The sequence below is a fragment of the Eulemur rufifrons genome, chromosome 4 (genome assembly GCF_041146395.1).
Source record: "Eulemur rufifrons isolate Redbay chromosome 4, OSU_ERuf_1, whole genome shotgun sequence".
NCBI lineage: Eukaryota > Metazoa > Chordata > Mammalia > Primates > Lemuridae > Eulemur > Eulemur rufifrons.
In genome coordinates, this window is record NC_090986.1 from 66,706,367 (window position 1) to 66,723,857 (window position 17,491).

General features: G+C 38.2%; 1 protein-coding gene across 3 annotated transcripts in view; it reads right to left on the minus strand.

Moving 5' to 3' along the window:
* Positions 1-15,750, minus strand: part of RB1 (RB transcriptional corepressor 1) — a 126,718-nt gene extending 110,968 nt beyond the window's left edge. For 2 of the 3 annotated variants that reach the window (XM_069467289.1, XM_069467290.1), the window contains exons 1-2: positions 15,462-15,750; positions 12,043-12,169 (exon numbers count right to left, since the gene is read on the minus strand). In XM_069467289.1, coding sequence (XP_069323390.1) covers positions 12,043-12,169; positions 15,462-15,589 — 255 coding nt within the window. In that variant the 5' untranslated portion in view covers positions 15,590-15,750. The remainder of the gene's footprint in view (positions 1-12,042; positions 12,170-15,461) is intronic. The other variant, XM_069467291.1, reaches the window with a different exon arrangement.
* Between the last annotated feature and the right edge of the window lie 1,741 nt (positions 15,751-17,491).

Here is a 17,491-nt window from a genome sequence, read left to right on the forward strand (position 1 = left end):
TTGAAGCCAAAGCTTAACGAAGATCCTCCCAAGAAAATATACTCATGTAGTACAAAAACTGCCACCACACTCAAATGGCCACTAATTGACCATTCTGTAAGACAGCTACAAAACTGATGTCTACCACTCTTGGAAACAAGGTTAAAATACACTGAAGAAAGAGGTTAATTCCTACAACTCAAATTCAATTATACAGATAAAAGATACCAACTTTTTCTACCAAGTATCACATATAGTGCTTCAAAAAAGGAAAATACCATTATGAATAAATGAGTTGATATGATTTATAAACAAATAAAAATGTTTGTACATAAGGTGTACAACATGATATTTTGAGAGATATATATATAATGTGAAATGATTACAATAGTCTCCCATATCCACAGTTTTACTTTCCATGGTTTCAGTTACCACAGTCAACTGTGGTCTAAAAATAGGTGAGTACAGTATAGTAAGTTATTTTGAGAGAGAGAGAGAGAGACCACATTCATATAACTTTTATTATACTGTATTGTTATAACTGTTCTATTTTATTATTAGTTATTAATCTCACTGTGTCTAATTTATAAATTAAACTTTTATACAGGTATATATGTACAGTATAGGAAAAAAAGATAGTATATATAGGGTTCGATACTATCTGTGGATTCCAGTATCCACTGGAGTGTCTTAGAACATATTCCCCAAGGATAAGGGGGAAAGAAGTACTGTACCACAATCAAGCTAATTAACATATCCATCACCTCACATAGTTAACCCTTTTTTGTGTGTATGTGGTGAGAATACGTAAGATATCTCTTAGCAAATTTCAAGAATACAAAACATTATTATTAAGTGTAGTCACCATGCTGTACAATGTAAAAAGGATTTCACCATGTATATTATAATAAAAATGACTAATGTTGAAGTGAAAGAAAGAATTTTAAAATTAGCAAGCAAACACATCTAGTCACATATAAAGAAAACCCCATCAGACTAACAGTAGATTTCTCAACAGAAACCCTCCGAGGCAGAAGAGAATGAGATGGAATGTTCAAAGTGCTGAAAGAAAAAAACTCCCGGCCAAGAATTTTATATCCTGCCAGAACAAGCTTTAGAATGAAGGAGAAATGAAGTAATTTCCAGAAAAGCAAACACTAAGAGAACTCATCATCATTAGACCAGCCCTATAGGAAATGCCCAAAGATGTCTCAACTATGGAAACAAAAGGTCAATATTCAGCTAGGTGCGGTGAATTGCACCTGTAATCCTAGCACTTCAGCAGGCCAAGGCAGAAGGATCACTTGAGGCCAGGAGTTTGAGGTTGCACTGAGTTATGATGATGCCCCTGCACTATAGCCTGGGCAACAGAATGAGACTCTATCTCAAAAACAAAAACAAAACAGAAAGGTCAATACTCATCATCATGAAAACACATGAAAATATAAAACTCAAAGGTCGAATAAACAATCACACAAAGGAGGAGGAGAAAGGAATTAAATGGCAGCATGATAAAAGTTCGGCAAACCATAAAGACAAAAAGAGAAAAAGAATGTATGAAACAACTAACAACAGGACAAGAACAAAGACTCACATATCAATATTAACCTTGAATTTAAATAGATTAAATGCTTCATTTAAAAGATATAGATTGTAAGAATGGATTAAAAAAAAAAACATGATCCAACTAAGTGCCGCTTACAAGAAACTCACCATATCCATAAGGAAACATACAGACTTTAAAAGTAAAGGAGTGGAAAAAGATATTTCATGCAAACAAAAACCAAAAGTGAACAGGATTATTTATACCTATATCAGATAAAACAAACCCTAAATCAAAAATTGTTTAAAAAAAAAAAAAAAGACAAAGAAGGGCATTATGTAATAATGAAAGTATCAATTCAGCAAGAGGATATAATGATCCTAAATATATGCACCCAACATCAGAGCACCCAGATTCATAAAAAAAACAATACTAGACCTAAAGGAAGAAATAGATAACAACGCAATAATAGTGGGGGACTTCAACACTCCACTCACAGCAACAGACAGATCATCAAGGCAGAAAATCAACAAAGAAACAATAGGCTTAAATTGGACTTTTGGCCAAATTGACTTAACAGATATTTACAAAACATTCCACCCAACAACTATAGAATGTACATAATCTTCATCAGCACATGGAATATTCTCCAATACACACCATATTTTAGGCCACAAACAAGTCAATAAATTTTTAAAAATTAAAATCATATCAAGTATCTTCTCAGACCACTGTGGAATAATCCTAGAAATCAATACAAAGAGACACTTCAGAAATTATACAAACACAGGGAAGTTAAACAACATGCTCCCGAACAATCACTGAGTTAACAAAGAAGACAGAAATTTAAATTTTTTAAAACAAATGAAAATGGAAACACAATATACCAAAACCTATGGAATACAACAAAAGCAGTGCTAACAGGTTAGTTTATAATGCCTACATCAAAAAAGTACAAAGATCACAAATTATCAACCTAACATTGCACCTCAAGGAACCAGAAAAACAAGAACAAACTAAACCCAAAGTTAGCAGAAGAAAATAAGTAAAAAAGATCAGAGCAGAACTAAATGAAAGAGACAAAAAAAAAAAAAGAAAGAAAAAAAGAAAAAGAAAACGATCAGCTAAACAAAAAGTTGGTTCTTTGAAAAGACAATGAAAATTTATAAGCCACTAAGTAGACTAACCAAGAGAATCCAAATAAACATAATCAAAAATGAAAAAGGAGACATAACAGGTGATACCACAGAAATACAAAAGACCATCAGAGACCACTATGAACAACTATATGCTCACAACTAGAAAACATAGAGGAAATGGATAAATTCCTGAAAACATATGACCTCCCGAGACCAAGCCGGGAAGAAATAGAACTTTTGAATAGATCAATATAGTAGTGAAATTGAATCAGTAATAAAAAATCTCCCAACAAAAAACAAACAAACAAACACAACCTTAGGAACCAAATGGGTCCACAGCTGAATTCTAACTGATTTACGGTAGGACTGGTGCCAATCCTACTGAAACTGTTCCAAAAGATTGAGAAAGAGGGAATTCTCCCTAACTCATTCTATGAAACCAGTATCACTCTAATACCAAAGCCAGGAAAGGGCACAACAAAAAAGTAAAACTACAGACCAATATCTTCAATGAATATAGACACAAAAATCCTCAACAAAACACAAGCAGAAAGAATCCCACAGCACATCAAAAGGTTAATTCACCACTACCAAGTGAGCACCCCAGGGAGGCAAGGATGGTTCAACACATGCAAGTCAAAAAGTGTGATTCACCACACAGAATTAAAAACAAATATATGATCATCTCATTAAATGTGGAAAAAGAATTTGATAAAACCAAGCATCCCTTCATGATAAAAACCCTCAATAAACTCAGCATAGAAGGAACACACCAAACTAATAAAAGCCACATATGACAAACCCATAGCCAACATCACACTGAATGGAGTAAAGTTGAAAGCATTCCCCCTAAGAACTGGAGCAAGACAAAGATGCCCGCTGTCACCATTTCTACTCAACATAGTACTCAAAGTCCTAGCCAGATCAATCAAGCAAGAAAAGAAATAAACGGCATCCAAATTGGAAAAGAGGAAGTCAAATTATCTCCATTTGCTGATGACATGATCCCATACCTAGAAAACCCCAAAGACTCCGTCAAGAGACTCCTGGAATTGATAAATAAATTCAGCAAAGTCTCAGGATACAAAATCAATGTACAGGAATCAGTAGCATTTCTATATATCAATAACAGTCAGGCTGAGAGTCAAATAAAAGATTCGATCCCATTCACAAAACCTACAAAGAAAATAAAATACCTAGCAATATATTACACTTAACCAAGGAAGTGAAGGACCTCTACAACGAGAACTACAAAACACTGAAGAAAGAAATCACAGAGCACACAAACAAATGGGAAAACATATCATGCTCATGGATTGGTAGAATAAAATCATTAAATGACCATACTACCCAAAGTGATTTACGGATTCGATGCAATACCCATCAAAATACCAATGTCATACTTCACAAACCTAGAAAAAATAATTCTATGCTTCTTTTGGAACCAAAAAGAGCCCAAACAGCCAGAGTAATCTTAAGCAAAAAGAACAAATTTGGAAGCATCACATTACCAGACTTTATACTACAAGGCTATAGTAACCAAAAAAGCATGGCATTTGCATGGAAACAGAGACATAGGCCAATGGAACAGAGCAGAGAACTCAGACATAAAACCACCTACCTACAGCCATCTGATCGTTGACAATGCAGACAACAACATACACTGGGGAAAAGAAGCCCTATAGTGCTGGGGAAGATTGGATAGCCACATGCAGAAGAATGAAACAGGACTCCTATCTCTCACCACTCACAAAAATTAATTCAAGATGGATAAAAGACACAAATGTAAGACATGAAACCATAAGAATTATAGGGGAAAATGTAGGAAAAACTCTTCTAGATATCGGCCTATGCAAAGAATTTATGAAAAAGACCCCATTGGCAATCACAGCAACAACAAAATAAATAAATGGGATTTGATTAAACTTAAAAGGTTCTGCATAGATAAGGAAACAATCAACAGAACAAACAGAAAACCTACAGAATGGGAGAAAATATTTGCAAGTTATACATCCAATACAGGGTTAATAACCAGACTCTACAAAGAACTCAAGCAAAGTAGAAAGAAAAAAAAAATAAACAATCCTATTAAAACGTGGGCCAGAGACATGAACAAAAGCTTTAAAAAGTAGATAAACAAATGGCCAATAAACATGAAAAGATGCTCAACGTCATTAATCATCAGGGAAATGCAAATTAAAACCACAATGAGATATCACCTTACTCCTGTTAGAATGGTTTTTATTAAAAAGTCCAAAAACAATAGATGCTGGCATGGATATAGAGAGAAAGGAACACTTATACACTGTTGGTGGGACTGCAAATTAGTGCAACCTCAATGGAAAATAGTATGGAGATTTCTCAAAGAACTAAAAGTAGACCTACCATTTGATCCAGCAATCCCACTACTAGGTATCTACCCAAAGGAAAAGAAACATTTTATCCAAAAGACACCTGCACTTGAATGTTTACTGCAGCACAATTCACAATTGCAAAGATGCTGAATCAACCCAAATGCCCATCAATTCATGAGTAGATTAATCAAATGTGGTATATGTACACCATGGAGTACTATTCAGCCACAAAAAAGCATGGATGCATTTGCAACAATTTGGACAGAACTGGAGACCATTATTCTAAGTGAAGTATCTCATGATTGGAAAAAACAAATACCACATATACTCATTATTAAATTGGAACTAACCGATAAGCACACATGTGCACAGAGGAAAGCAAAACTCAGTGGAAATCAAGCAGGGCAGAGAGGGAAGGAGAAGAGGGGCAAAAACCTACCTAATGGGTACAATGAACACTATCTGGGTGACGGGCACACCTATAGCCATGACTCAAGTATTACAAAAGTGATCCATGTAACCAAAAACATTTGCACTCCCTTAATGTTTTGAAATAATAATACCTCTGTACTGTAATAATAAGTTGCAGAAATTATTGTTTTCTTCCTTCTAATTCAAACAAACAGAACATAAAAACAAACTCACCCAAAAAGCTTAGGAGATAGGAGAAATTTCAAAAAAGAATATTAAAAGTTAATACTCACCTAATGTTGCATCAACGCTAGGCTAAGAGGAATGTTACACTTATTTTGATATCCTAACCAAATCAATAACAACCTTTCCATTTCAATAATTAATCCACTATACTACTTGGTAATAATTGATGCTTTCATTGAAGCACAGCCTTTCACATGCTCCATTATTCCCACTTTATCCTTTATAATTGTTCTGATAGTCGAACAACTGAAGCCTAATGCTTTCCCAATGAATAATGGCATCTAGCCTTTCTCTGAATGTTTAATTATTTCTACTTTCGTTTCCATTGTAATCACCTTTCTCTTCATTGCAGGCTCACCACGACTTGCAGTGGACTTTCACTTTGGAGGCACAGTCATAAGGGTAAACACAGACTCACAAAATCAAATAAAAAAGTTATGACAAAAGTGATGCTGTGCATAAGTAACCATATAAACAATCAGACTATCTGCTAGCATAAAGATGCTGTGCCAGTGAACCATGCAGGTTTGTTTACATATGTGGAAGGAATTAGTTTCCAAATTATTAACTTAATTATTTAATTATAAATTATGCTTATGGGGAGACTTGGGAGTTTGTTCATAATTGCTGAATGCCATTAAGTCAGATCATCCATAAAAGCTGGGGAACTGCATGGATCTGGGACTACAGGTGCACACACCACTATGCCCAGCTAATTTTTTAAAAATTTTTTGTAGAGATGGGGTCTTGCTATATTGCCCAGGCTGGTCTCAAACTCCTGGCCTCAAGTGATCCACCCTCCTCAGCTTCCCTAAGTGCTGGTATTACAAGCATGAGCCACAACCAACCATTTTAAATGGTGTATCACAATTAGAAAATTATATAAAACTGTTAGGACACATTCAAAAGGACTCTAGGAATTTAAAATAATGAATCTATGAATAAGTTTTATAAACAAAGCATATACAGATGAAAAGTTAAATTACCAAACATATTAACATTTATTGAATATTTATAATATTTCAGGAATTATTCTAACTTTTTTTTTTTTTTTTTTTTTTTTTTTTTTGAGACAGAGTCTCACTCTGTTGCCCAGGCTAGAGTGAGTGCCGTGGCATCAGCCTAGCTCACAGCAACCTCAAACTCCTGACCTCAAGCGAGCCTCCTGTCTCAGCCTCCCGAGTAGCTGGGACTACAGGCATGCGCCACCATGCCCGGCTAATTTTTTCTATATATATTTTTAGCTGTCCATATAATTTCTTTCTATTTTTTTTAGTAGAGGTGGGGTCTCGCTTTTGCTCAGGCTGGTCTCGAACTCCTGAGCTCAAACGATCCGCCCACCTCGGCCTCCCAGAGTGCTAGGATTACAGGCGTGAGCCACCGCGCCCGGCCTATTCTAACATTTTATACATCCATTGTCTTAATATTCTCATTTTACAAATGAAGAAACTGAGGTACAGACACATTAAGGAGCTTAGTTGACTGGTTGGGCTGGCATTCAAACCATAGTTTGCCTTCAGTGCCCATGGTCTTAACTATGTTACTACATGACCTATCTCTTCCAAATGAGCAGAATCAATAGAAAATTACCTAATGAAACTATGAAAGGTCAATATGGCTTGGAGAGATTAGGAAGCATTTCATAAAGAACCTTAAACCATAACCTTAAAAATAGGTAGAATTTGGGTTAAAGGAAGAAAAAGGTATTCCAAGAAGAAGGAGAGAATATGAATGTATAGCTACTAGGGAGGGTAGCACAGGCATTGGGGGCCATCAGTGAATATTAAAAACAAGACTAGAAGGAAGGTTAAAGTACCAAACAATAGAGGACTCCAAATACTGGAGCAGTTTGGATTTTATTGTCTTCATAACCGGGGGAAAAGGAAGTGTTAAAATGGAGGCTATTGAGAGGGGGTACAATGAAAAATAAACTTTAAAATAAAACGTGGGGCAAACTATGTAAACTAGTCTTTTTAAAAGATCAGGCAGCAGGATGGATTGCATGGAGGAAACAAACGAGACTAGCCAGAAAGAGGCAATATAACATGCAGGCACAAGCACTGCTGGTAAGAGAAAGGGACAGATGTGAGAGGCAATGTAAAAAAACAACTTGAGGCTGAAGGGATGGGTTTAAAATAGAATGGGCCTGGTATAATCTTAATTAGTCCTGTGGATAGATGTTCACTAAACAAATTACCAAGGTAAACCTTTACAGAAAGCAAATGGTAACGTATAATTCCACTGCTTGCTAGAATAATACAGAAAGCTACAAACAGTGTTGCTGTCAGCCTCTCAACAAGAACAAGCCAGATAAGGAATAAAATCATACACTTCCTTGAACCCAATATATCCTTTCTTTATACTTCAGATTATTTGGTTTCTCTAAAAGGCAGGAACCTCCAAGGAGAGAAGGAACATGAATACTAGCTCACCTGTGGCACAGCATAAAAAGAAGAGACACATGGAACTCTAAAGAAAGTGGGAAGAATTCAGCTAAAATTTTTTTACCAAATGCTAATTACAAAACAAAGCAACAAAAACTCATTTAAATATAGAGATAGGTTAAAAGCAAAATGAAGGTAAATGATAAAAAACGTAAACATTAATCACAAGAAAAGTGGAATGGAAATGTGGACACTGCAGAACAAAAAATATAAATTTGGATAAAGAGGGACATTACATAATGATAAAGGTGTCAATTCACCAAGAAGGCATAAAAGTTCTAAACCCGTATGCACCTAAGAATAAAGCTTCAAAAAAATTCATCAAAAACTGATAGAATTAAAAGGAAACAGACCACTTTAACTATAGTTAGAGATTCCAATTTCCTCCCTCAATAATCAGTAAAACACATAGAAAGAAAATCATCAAGGATATAAGAGATCTAAGAAACATGATCCTCTAATTTGACTTAACACTTATTAAAACACTCTACCCAACAACAGCAAAATACACTTTTTTTCCAAGTATCCATAGAAAATTCATTACAACAGACTATTTTCTGGTATATAAAACAAACCTCAACAAATTGTAAAAAATTGTGAAGAACTGAAAAAGCATAGAATTAAATAAGTCAACAATGGAAATATATCAAGAAAATCAAAAAACATTTGGGAATTATTCCAGTCAAAGAGGAAGTGACAAGAGAAACTAGAAAATATTTTGAATTGAATGAAAATGAAAATATAACATATAAAAATATGTGAAATGAAGCTAAAGTAGTGCTTAGAAGAAAATTTATAACATTAAATGCTTATATTAGAAAAGAATAAAATGCTCAAATCAATGACATAAGCTTCCACCTTCACAAATTAGGGGGAAAACAGAGGAAATTAAAACCAAAGCAAAAAGTAAAAAAAGAAAAATAATAGCATAAATCAATAAAATTCAAAACAGAAAAATAAAAAACAAAAGTTGATTTTTTAAAAATCAATTAAAATTGATAAAACTCTAGCCAGATGGATCAAGAAAAAAGAGAGAAGGCACAAATTACCAATATTAGATGGAATATGATGACATATCCTACAGACATTAGAAAGATAAGCAAGAAAAAATGTGTTGCCTCCACATCTTCAATTAATCAACATCTATAACCTACTTCATCCAACAACAGTAGAATACACATTCTTCTCAAGCTCACATGAAACATTCACCAAGATATACCATATTTTGGGCCACAAAACACACCTTAACAAATTCAAAAGAATAGAAATCATGAGACGTATGCTCTCAGACTACAATAGAATTATACTGGAAATCAATAACAAAAAGATACCTGGAAAATCCCAAAATACTTCTAAATAACACATGGATCACAGAAGAAAACTCAAGAGAAATTATAAAAAATATTTTGAACTAAATGAAAATGAAAGTACAACTTGTCAAAATTTGTGGGATGCAGTGAAAGCAGTACTTAGACGGAAGTTCATAGCACTGAAGGCATATAATAGAAAACAGAAAGATCTACAATCAGTAATCTAAGCTTCTTCCTTAGGAAATCAGAAAAAAAAAAGAGTGAATTAAATTCAAAGTAAGCAGAAGAAGAGGAGAAATAATAAAATATAAAGCTGAAATCAATGAAACTGAAAACAAGAAATCGAGAAAAATCAATGAAAACAAAAGCTGGTGTCATTATAACAGGAAATTTGAACACACAAAGACACCAGGAATACATACACACAGCAGGAAGACCAAGTGAAAATACAGAGAGAAGGCAGCCATTTGCAAGCCATGCAGAGAGGCCTCAGAAGAAACCAATCCTGTCAACACCTTGATCTTGGACATCTAGCCAGAACTGTGAGAAAAATTTGTGCTATTTGAGCCACCTCATCTGTGGTATTTTGTTACAGGAGCCCTAGTAGATTAAAACAGATTTTGATACTGGGAAGTGGAGTGCTGCTGTAACAAATACCTAAAACAAAGAAGTGGTTTTGGACCTGGGTAATGGGTAGAGGATAAGAGTTTTGACATGCATGGTAAAACAAGCTTAGACTGCCTTGAAGATACTGTGGGTAGAAATATCCTGCTGGTGAGTATCAGGTGGAAATGAAGAACATATTATGGGACACTGGAGAAAGGTGATCTGTGTTAAAAAGAGGCAAATAACTTGGCCGAACTGTGTTCTAGTATTTTGTGGAAGGTAGTGTCTGTGATGAATTTGGATATTTAACTGAGAAGATTTCTAAACTAAGTGTTGAAGATGAGAAGCCTGTTTCTCCTGCTTATAGTAAAATGTGAGAGAAGAGAAATTTAAAAAAAAATTGTTAAGCAAAAAGGAACCAGAGCTGGCAGATCTGGAAAATTATCAACCTATTCATATTACAAAAAATGCAAAAGAGTGTTTTGAACAGAACACCAAGGGTATGGATGCACAATAATCTGACAAAGATATAGGTTTTGGGCTCATGGATCCAATCTCCCATCTCAGCAGAAATGCTGTCATCCTGGACTGAAGGGGACAGAAACAGGACAAAATGAAAGAAGGCCGTCGGACTTCTGAGATTCTACAGAACAGGACAATAGTTCTAGCCAGTAATTCAAATTGTAAGAATTTATTCTAATGAAATAATCAAATTCATTCATTTATTTATTTAACAAAATATCATGGACTGAATTTGTGCCAAGCATTATTCTTATGAATACTGATGTTTATTACATTATTTTTAACATTAAAAAGTTGGGAAAAAAACTAACTGTCCAATAATAGTAAGATAGTATATTAAAATTTAATAGTAAATTAAAATATATCCAAAAGATACAATATCATACCACTAGAAACTGTATTACCAAAAAATATTTAATAACATAAGAAAATACTCTGCCGGGCGTGGTGGCTCACACCTGTAATCCTAGCACTCTGGGAGGCCGAGGTGGGAGGATTGCTAGAGGTCAGGAGTTCGAGACCAGCCTGAGCAAGAGCGAGACCCTGTCTCTACTAGAAACAGAAAGAAATGATTTGGACAGCTAAAAATCTATATAGAAAAAAAATTAGCCGGACATGGGGTTGCATGCCTGTAGTCCCAGCTACTCAGGAGGCTGAGGCAAGAGGATCGCTTGAGCCCAAGAGTTTGAGGTTGCTATGAGCTGGGCTGACGCCACGGCCCTCTAGCCCAGGCAACAGAGTGAGACTCTGTCTCAAAAAAAAAGAAAATACTCATGTTGAACAAAAAAAAAAAAAAAAAGCAAGATACACAACTGTATGTAACTACATGTAACTTTATATATGTATGATCTCAAATTTGTACTTGAGGTCTTATTTCCTAGGGACCTTGTTCAAATTACTTAGTGTCTTCATCTGTAAAATGAAGGTTTCACATTTTACATGTAAAATAATTATTTTATATTTCAATAACTCAATGGATTTTTAAATGAGTTATTTCCAAAGTGCTCATAATACTCCCCCAGTACACATAAAACACTACTATTTGATGTTGTTACTTTACATACATACATATGCAAAGAAAAAATGGAAAGAATATATCAAAACATTATCAAAGATCTTGAATTCTAACAACACGAATTCTGAGAGAATCAGGAAATCTGAACACTGATTGCATATTAAAAGACATTTAAAATTATTTTATAAGGTGTGGTGGTATTTTTTAAAAAGTCCTCATATCATAATGAAGTCCTTATGAATAAAATATGATAATTAAGATTTGCTTTAAAATACTTTGGTGGGGGGCTTATGTGGAGAGATTCTTTTCAAACATTTTTAATGTTATCAGAGGGAAATTTCCTGTGAGTAATGGAATTATTACTAGCTTTTATTTTCTTTATATTTTGCTATCTTCCAAATTTTCTATAGTGATTTGAAATTATTTTTAAAATGAGAAAAAAAGTTTTCAAAAAACTTTAAGAAAATCCTTACCAATACTCCATCCACAGATGAAACTTTCTCCCAAGTTAACCAAGCTCTTTCTCTGACATGATCTGGTAACTTTAATTTCTGACATAATGCAGTGAAATCAGGTTCTTCGGTTTCTTCAAACTCAAGCCTACCAAATGAAAATAATCATATAATAGGCACACACTTACAAGTCAAACTTATTAAGTAAACATTTGTTTCAATAGTTTGCACATAATAGCACTATTCTGAAAGAGAGTATTAACTACCAAGTACTTTAAGATCTTATCTAGGAAAAAAAAATACACTTAGAACTTAAACATATGTTTATCTTTTTCATGGTATTTCCAAAATAAGGAAACCACACAGTGAAAAATATTTGCTGGCACAGTGAGTCAAATATACTTCTGAGCAGCAAAACAGCTCTGTGAAGTACAATAATTAAAGCTGTTTGGGAAAATGGGATAATAATAATAAAAGTCCATAGATAATACTGCACAATCAATTCAATGCCAGTGACTTTGCTAAACTGTAGTCTACTCTTATCAGTGTTGCATATAATCTCTCAACCTACTAGCATTTTTTACATGATGATTACCTTGATATAAATTATTACATTGCTTATTTCAGCACTTTCTCCTTAACCAAGATAGGCACTCAATAAATTCTTGTAGGCTAATTCTTTTTTATTCATCTAATGTCTATTTGACATCTAATGATAGTAATAGTATAAGGAATAATTAATAATTTTTGAATATTTACTATGACCCTGTATAGAGTACCTTAGATGTATGGTTTCACTGGATTCCCATATCAGCCCTATTAGGTAAGTATTCTCATCTGTAAAAGTAGACATTTACAAATGCCTACCAAACCAGCAGGTTAAAGCACTCACCTGAGGTCACAGCCCCTAACAGGTGAACCATGATGTGAACCAAATCCACACCCTTGACCACTATTCTAGACTGCCAATTCCTCCTTCAAAACATGATTAACTTTTTTTTTTTTTTTTTGATACAGGGTCTCTCTATATTGCCCAGGCTGGTCTTGAACTCCTGGGCTCAAGTGATCCTCCCACCTCAGCTCCCTGAGTAGCTGTGACTAGTGTCACCATGGATCAAAACTTAATTTAACTTTTTTTTTTTTTTTTGAGACAGAGTCTCACTCTGTTGCCCGGGCTAGAGTGAGTGCCGTGGCGTCAGTCTAGCTCACAGCAACCTCAAACTCCTGGGCTCAAGCGATCCTCCTGTCTCAGCCTCCCGAGTAGCTGGGACTACAGGCATGCACCACCATGCCCGGCTAATTTTTTCTATATATATATTTTTAGCTGTCCATATAATTCTTTCTATTTTTAGTAGAGATGGGGTCTCGCTCTTGCTCAGGCTGGTCTCGAACTCCTGAGCTCAAACGATCCGCCCACCTCGGCCTCCCAGAGAGCTAGGATTACAGGCGTGAGCCACCGCGCCCGGCCATTAACTTTTGATTATTTCAACAATGAGGGTAGCATGCTGTTCCTAGTGACAGTATCCCTTCCATTTTCATCACTTAGGCCAGAGACAATGCAACAGAAATAAGATTTCAACTCTCAAGGCAGAAATGGACACTGTCACTGGAAGTACAGTAGGACTGGGCCCTGATTCCATCCCCAAGCAAGTATCTCAGCCTCTGACTGCCAGGCAGTGGTTCTACGGTTGCTAAGTAGTTAATTTATAGAGTTGGATTGTCCATGTTAATGAAATGCTTTGTGGGTATGGATAATCAAGAACAGACTGTATCTTGTAAGGTTTTGACTTAACAGATTTTTTGATAGTTCCAATATTCAAAAATATATAAAACGATGTGTTAAAAAAAAGTCCTTACTTCCCAGAAAATGGCCAGAACTTCAATATTCCTGGTTACCCTACAATAATCAAGAACGCTTTCAAAGCTGTGTGTATAACATGGAATTCTTTAGAGTACTGCTCTTTCCAAAGGGAAACTTTCAAGTATTGCATACATCAGAATTCAATCAGATACTGAAGTGGTGTCTTCTTCCAGAACATCCCCAGACGTAGTTGTTTTTTTCTTTCCCACTATTCCCATAGTGGGAAAGACATTAATATGTCTTTTAATTGACATATAAGATAGTCCGTTTAAATATATGAATTTTTAGTAGCCTTCCACGGGCCATTTTCGAAATCCTATTGCAATCTTTTACAATTTGTCCTGAATTGTTAGTGTCTGGTGAGTGGAAAGAAATGAGTAAGGGTAAAATGGGCTTGGTGAATTAATAGAATGGGGCAAAAAGTAACGAGAGACAGAAACGAGTTTCATTCCCCTGCAATGGATCTGTAGTCTCAAAGTAAAACCAGTGCTGAAGATAATAATGACAATTATACTCTTTCCATCTTAGCTACTTAACTATAAAGTGGTACAATCAAGAAAAATAAGATGTTGCAATACAGTAAATGTCTCCCTGTTTTTCTACTGCATCCACATAGACTTGCTTAAATTCCGATTTACTTAGCAAGGGGAAAAAAAGTTCCATGGGAGCACAGAACACCACTAATTTTGTACCAAAAACAAAATCAAAAAGAGCGGACACCAGGATCCTTGCTGGATCAGTCAAAAGGCAAAATGGAAGAAATAATCAGGTCGCCTAACACAGAAGAAGGGTCCTACCCAACAGGAAAAAAAAAGAAAAAGAAACGTTTAGAAACTTTCAAGCACTTGTGCTAAAGTCTCATGAAACTTTCGCCCATGTACCAGTTCCTCTAAAGAGTTATGCTCCACCAGTCACTACAGATGGCTTTGAGTCCCCAAGGCCTGAAAGCATTGTTGTAAGGGAACTCCACAAAGCTCCTCAGCCGAGCACCCTGTGGGCAACTGATACCCAGGACCCTGCACCTCACGTCCCAGGCTTTTCTGGTTGGCCTCTCCCAGAACTGGGCTTCACATCGCAGTGCACGCCAGGGGAAAATACTTCCAACTGTTGCATCGCAGGAGACCAAAACAGAAAGTCAAACGACCACCAGAGTACTCCAGATCTACCCGGTCAAAAACTCTCCAACAGACACCAGTCATTTTTGTGTTTTTAGTTTTATTTTTTGCGTTTGATGGAGGCTCTCAACTACCCGCCGCCTCCAAGCCTCGGTCTGGGAAGAGGAAAGACTGCACCTGTCACTTCGCTCAGGGACCTGAGACCCACCCGCCCGACACCTGTCAAGCTGGAGCCGAGACCCCCTCCCAGTTTCTCTCCCCTCACTCGCGAACTCAGAATCCTGTCACCGTCCTGCAGACGCTCCGCGGTGGTGCGTGGGGGGAAGGGAGGGACCCTCCAGCCGCCGGGACCCGGCCCCCGGCGAGGATGCGCCCCCGCCTAGCAGCCGCGGCGTCCGCCCGCCGCACCCTCGGGGCACCCTTTCCGTGTGCGGGCCGCGGCGGCGGCGGCTTTGCGCGCTCACCTGGCCAGAGGCAGGTCCTCGGGGCCACTGTCCTGCTCCGGGTCCTCTTCAGGAGCGGGCTGCGGAGGCGCCGGGGGTTCGGCGGCGGCGGCGGCAGCGGCCGCTCTTCGGGGGGTTTTGGGCGGCATGACGCCTTCCCAGGGCAGGAGCCAGCGAGCGATGGAGCAGCGCTGGGGAGAGCGACGCGCGCGCACGTCGGGGCACGCCCCGTCCTCTCCCGACTCCCGTTACAAAAATAATTTGAACGTCCCCTGAGAAAAACCGGACGCGCCCTCCCCCGCCCGGCAACCGAGCACCGCGTCCAACCGCGGGAAAACGTCACTTCCGCCCGCGGCGTCACGTCCGCGATGCTCCCGGGCCCGCTGGCGTCTGGTGGGGACCGGGGCGCCGGGCGGTGCGCGGGCCGGGGCGCCAGGGCGCGCGGTTGGGGCGGGGAGGCCGGGCCTGGATCCAGGAGCCTTCCCGCAGGCGTCCGCCGCTGCCCGGACATGTTTCTACCCGAAACTCCCCGCCCCCAGGCCGGGGTGCCCGTAACGGGGCCATACAAAGAGCCTGCTGGGTGACAGTGGGCCCACGCTTGTATCTGGAGGGTAGGTTACCCCCCCGGGCCCCGCAGGGAATATCGGGCGAGTGCACCCTGGCGGGCACGCCCGTCTCCCTCCGCGGGCGGCGCCGCCGTCGCCACCGGACTCCTCCCGCCCCAGACGTTAAGCTAAGGCGGCCAAAACAAAAACAAACATGGAACGCTGGTCACTAGCAGATACAAAACGTAGGGCAATTACTGGCCTTTTGAGGATGACTGATTAGGGAAAGGGGACTGTGGGCAATGAACAGATTATAATATAATGGAAGGTATCAGTAGTGGTGTATAAACAGGAGACACCATCGAAAAGTCTAAGGGAGATTTTCCGAGGAGCAGTAGCAGTTGAATAGAAGGTTGCCAGGCCGACCTAACCTTTAAGGAGGCCTTACTATGTACCAGGAAATGTGCTAGCCACCTTGCATAATTGTCTTATTTAATCCTCACCTACAACCCTTTAAAATGGATATTAATAGTATTAGCATTCCACGTTGTAGATGGGGAAACAGGCTGGGAAGAGTTAATTTGCCCAATATCACGGAGTCAATGGGGTAGCTGAGGATTTGAACCCAAGAATATTTGACTCCATCTATCCATTATATTATGTTGGTGAAGAGAATGGCAAGAGAGAGGCAGCCTGTACAAAGGCACAAAGACATCAGAAAAGAGCTTGCTGGGACTACCACCATCAAACATTGCTTAGAAGCTGTGTATCCTTCTATCTTTTGGTATTTATATTAATACATTGTCTAGTTTGAGTACATGTTTTTCTCTCTTTGGCAGACACTGTTGATTGCCCCACTAAACATTCCCCAGCTGAGGTGCTGTGAGTAGAATACACTTGTGTTCTGATGTAGATCCCTTTATTCTGGAACAGCTGAGCAGGGTCTGAGGCAGCAGGAACCTTCAAGCAAATCATGGCTGCAAGCCTCCTGGGTTGCAAGTCATACAATGGCTTAGCATTTTCTGTCTATACCATGCCATATGCCAGGATGTGTAAAAGCTTGACAAGCACCGGCCTGCTCAACAGCCAGTCCTGCCTAACTTCAAAAACCCCCTCTTGGGGGCCAAATATTTGTCAGGAGGTAGGGCCCAGGGCCAGGGCCAGCTACAGAGAATGAATATAATTAAAGTAGTAGTCCCATTCACCTTGCCCAGGATTAGTTTAGGGAAGAGCTCGGGATGCTGTTTTGACCTTTAGAAGATAAAAAAATAGTCTGCTGGGAGCCTGATAAAATGAGATACAGGAAAGACACAGTTCTATCCCTGAACTATTGTTGTGAGCCTGTGACACTTGCAGTTGCTGCAGCTGTTGTAACCTGAGACAAGCTGACCTACAGAAAAGAAAGAAATGCTGAGATTGGTGCTGTAGGAACATCAAAAGAATCTGGATCCTCAGAGACATAACTGAGACCCTGATTTGACAAAGCCTGGAGCTGACCTCAGCTGA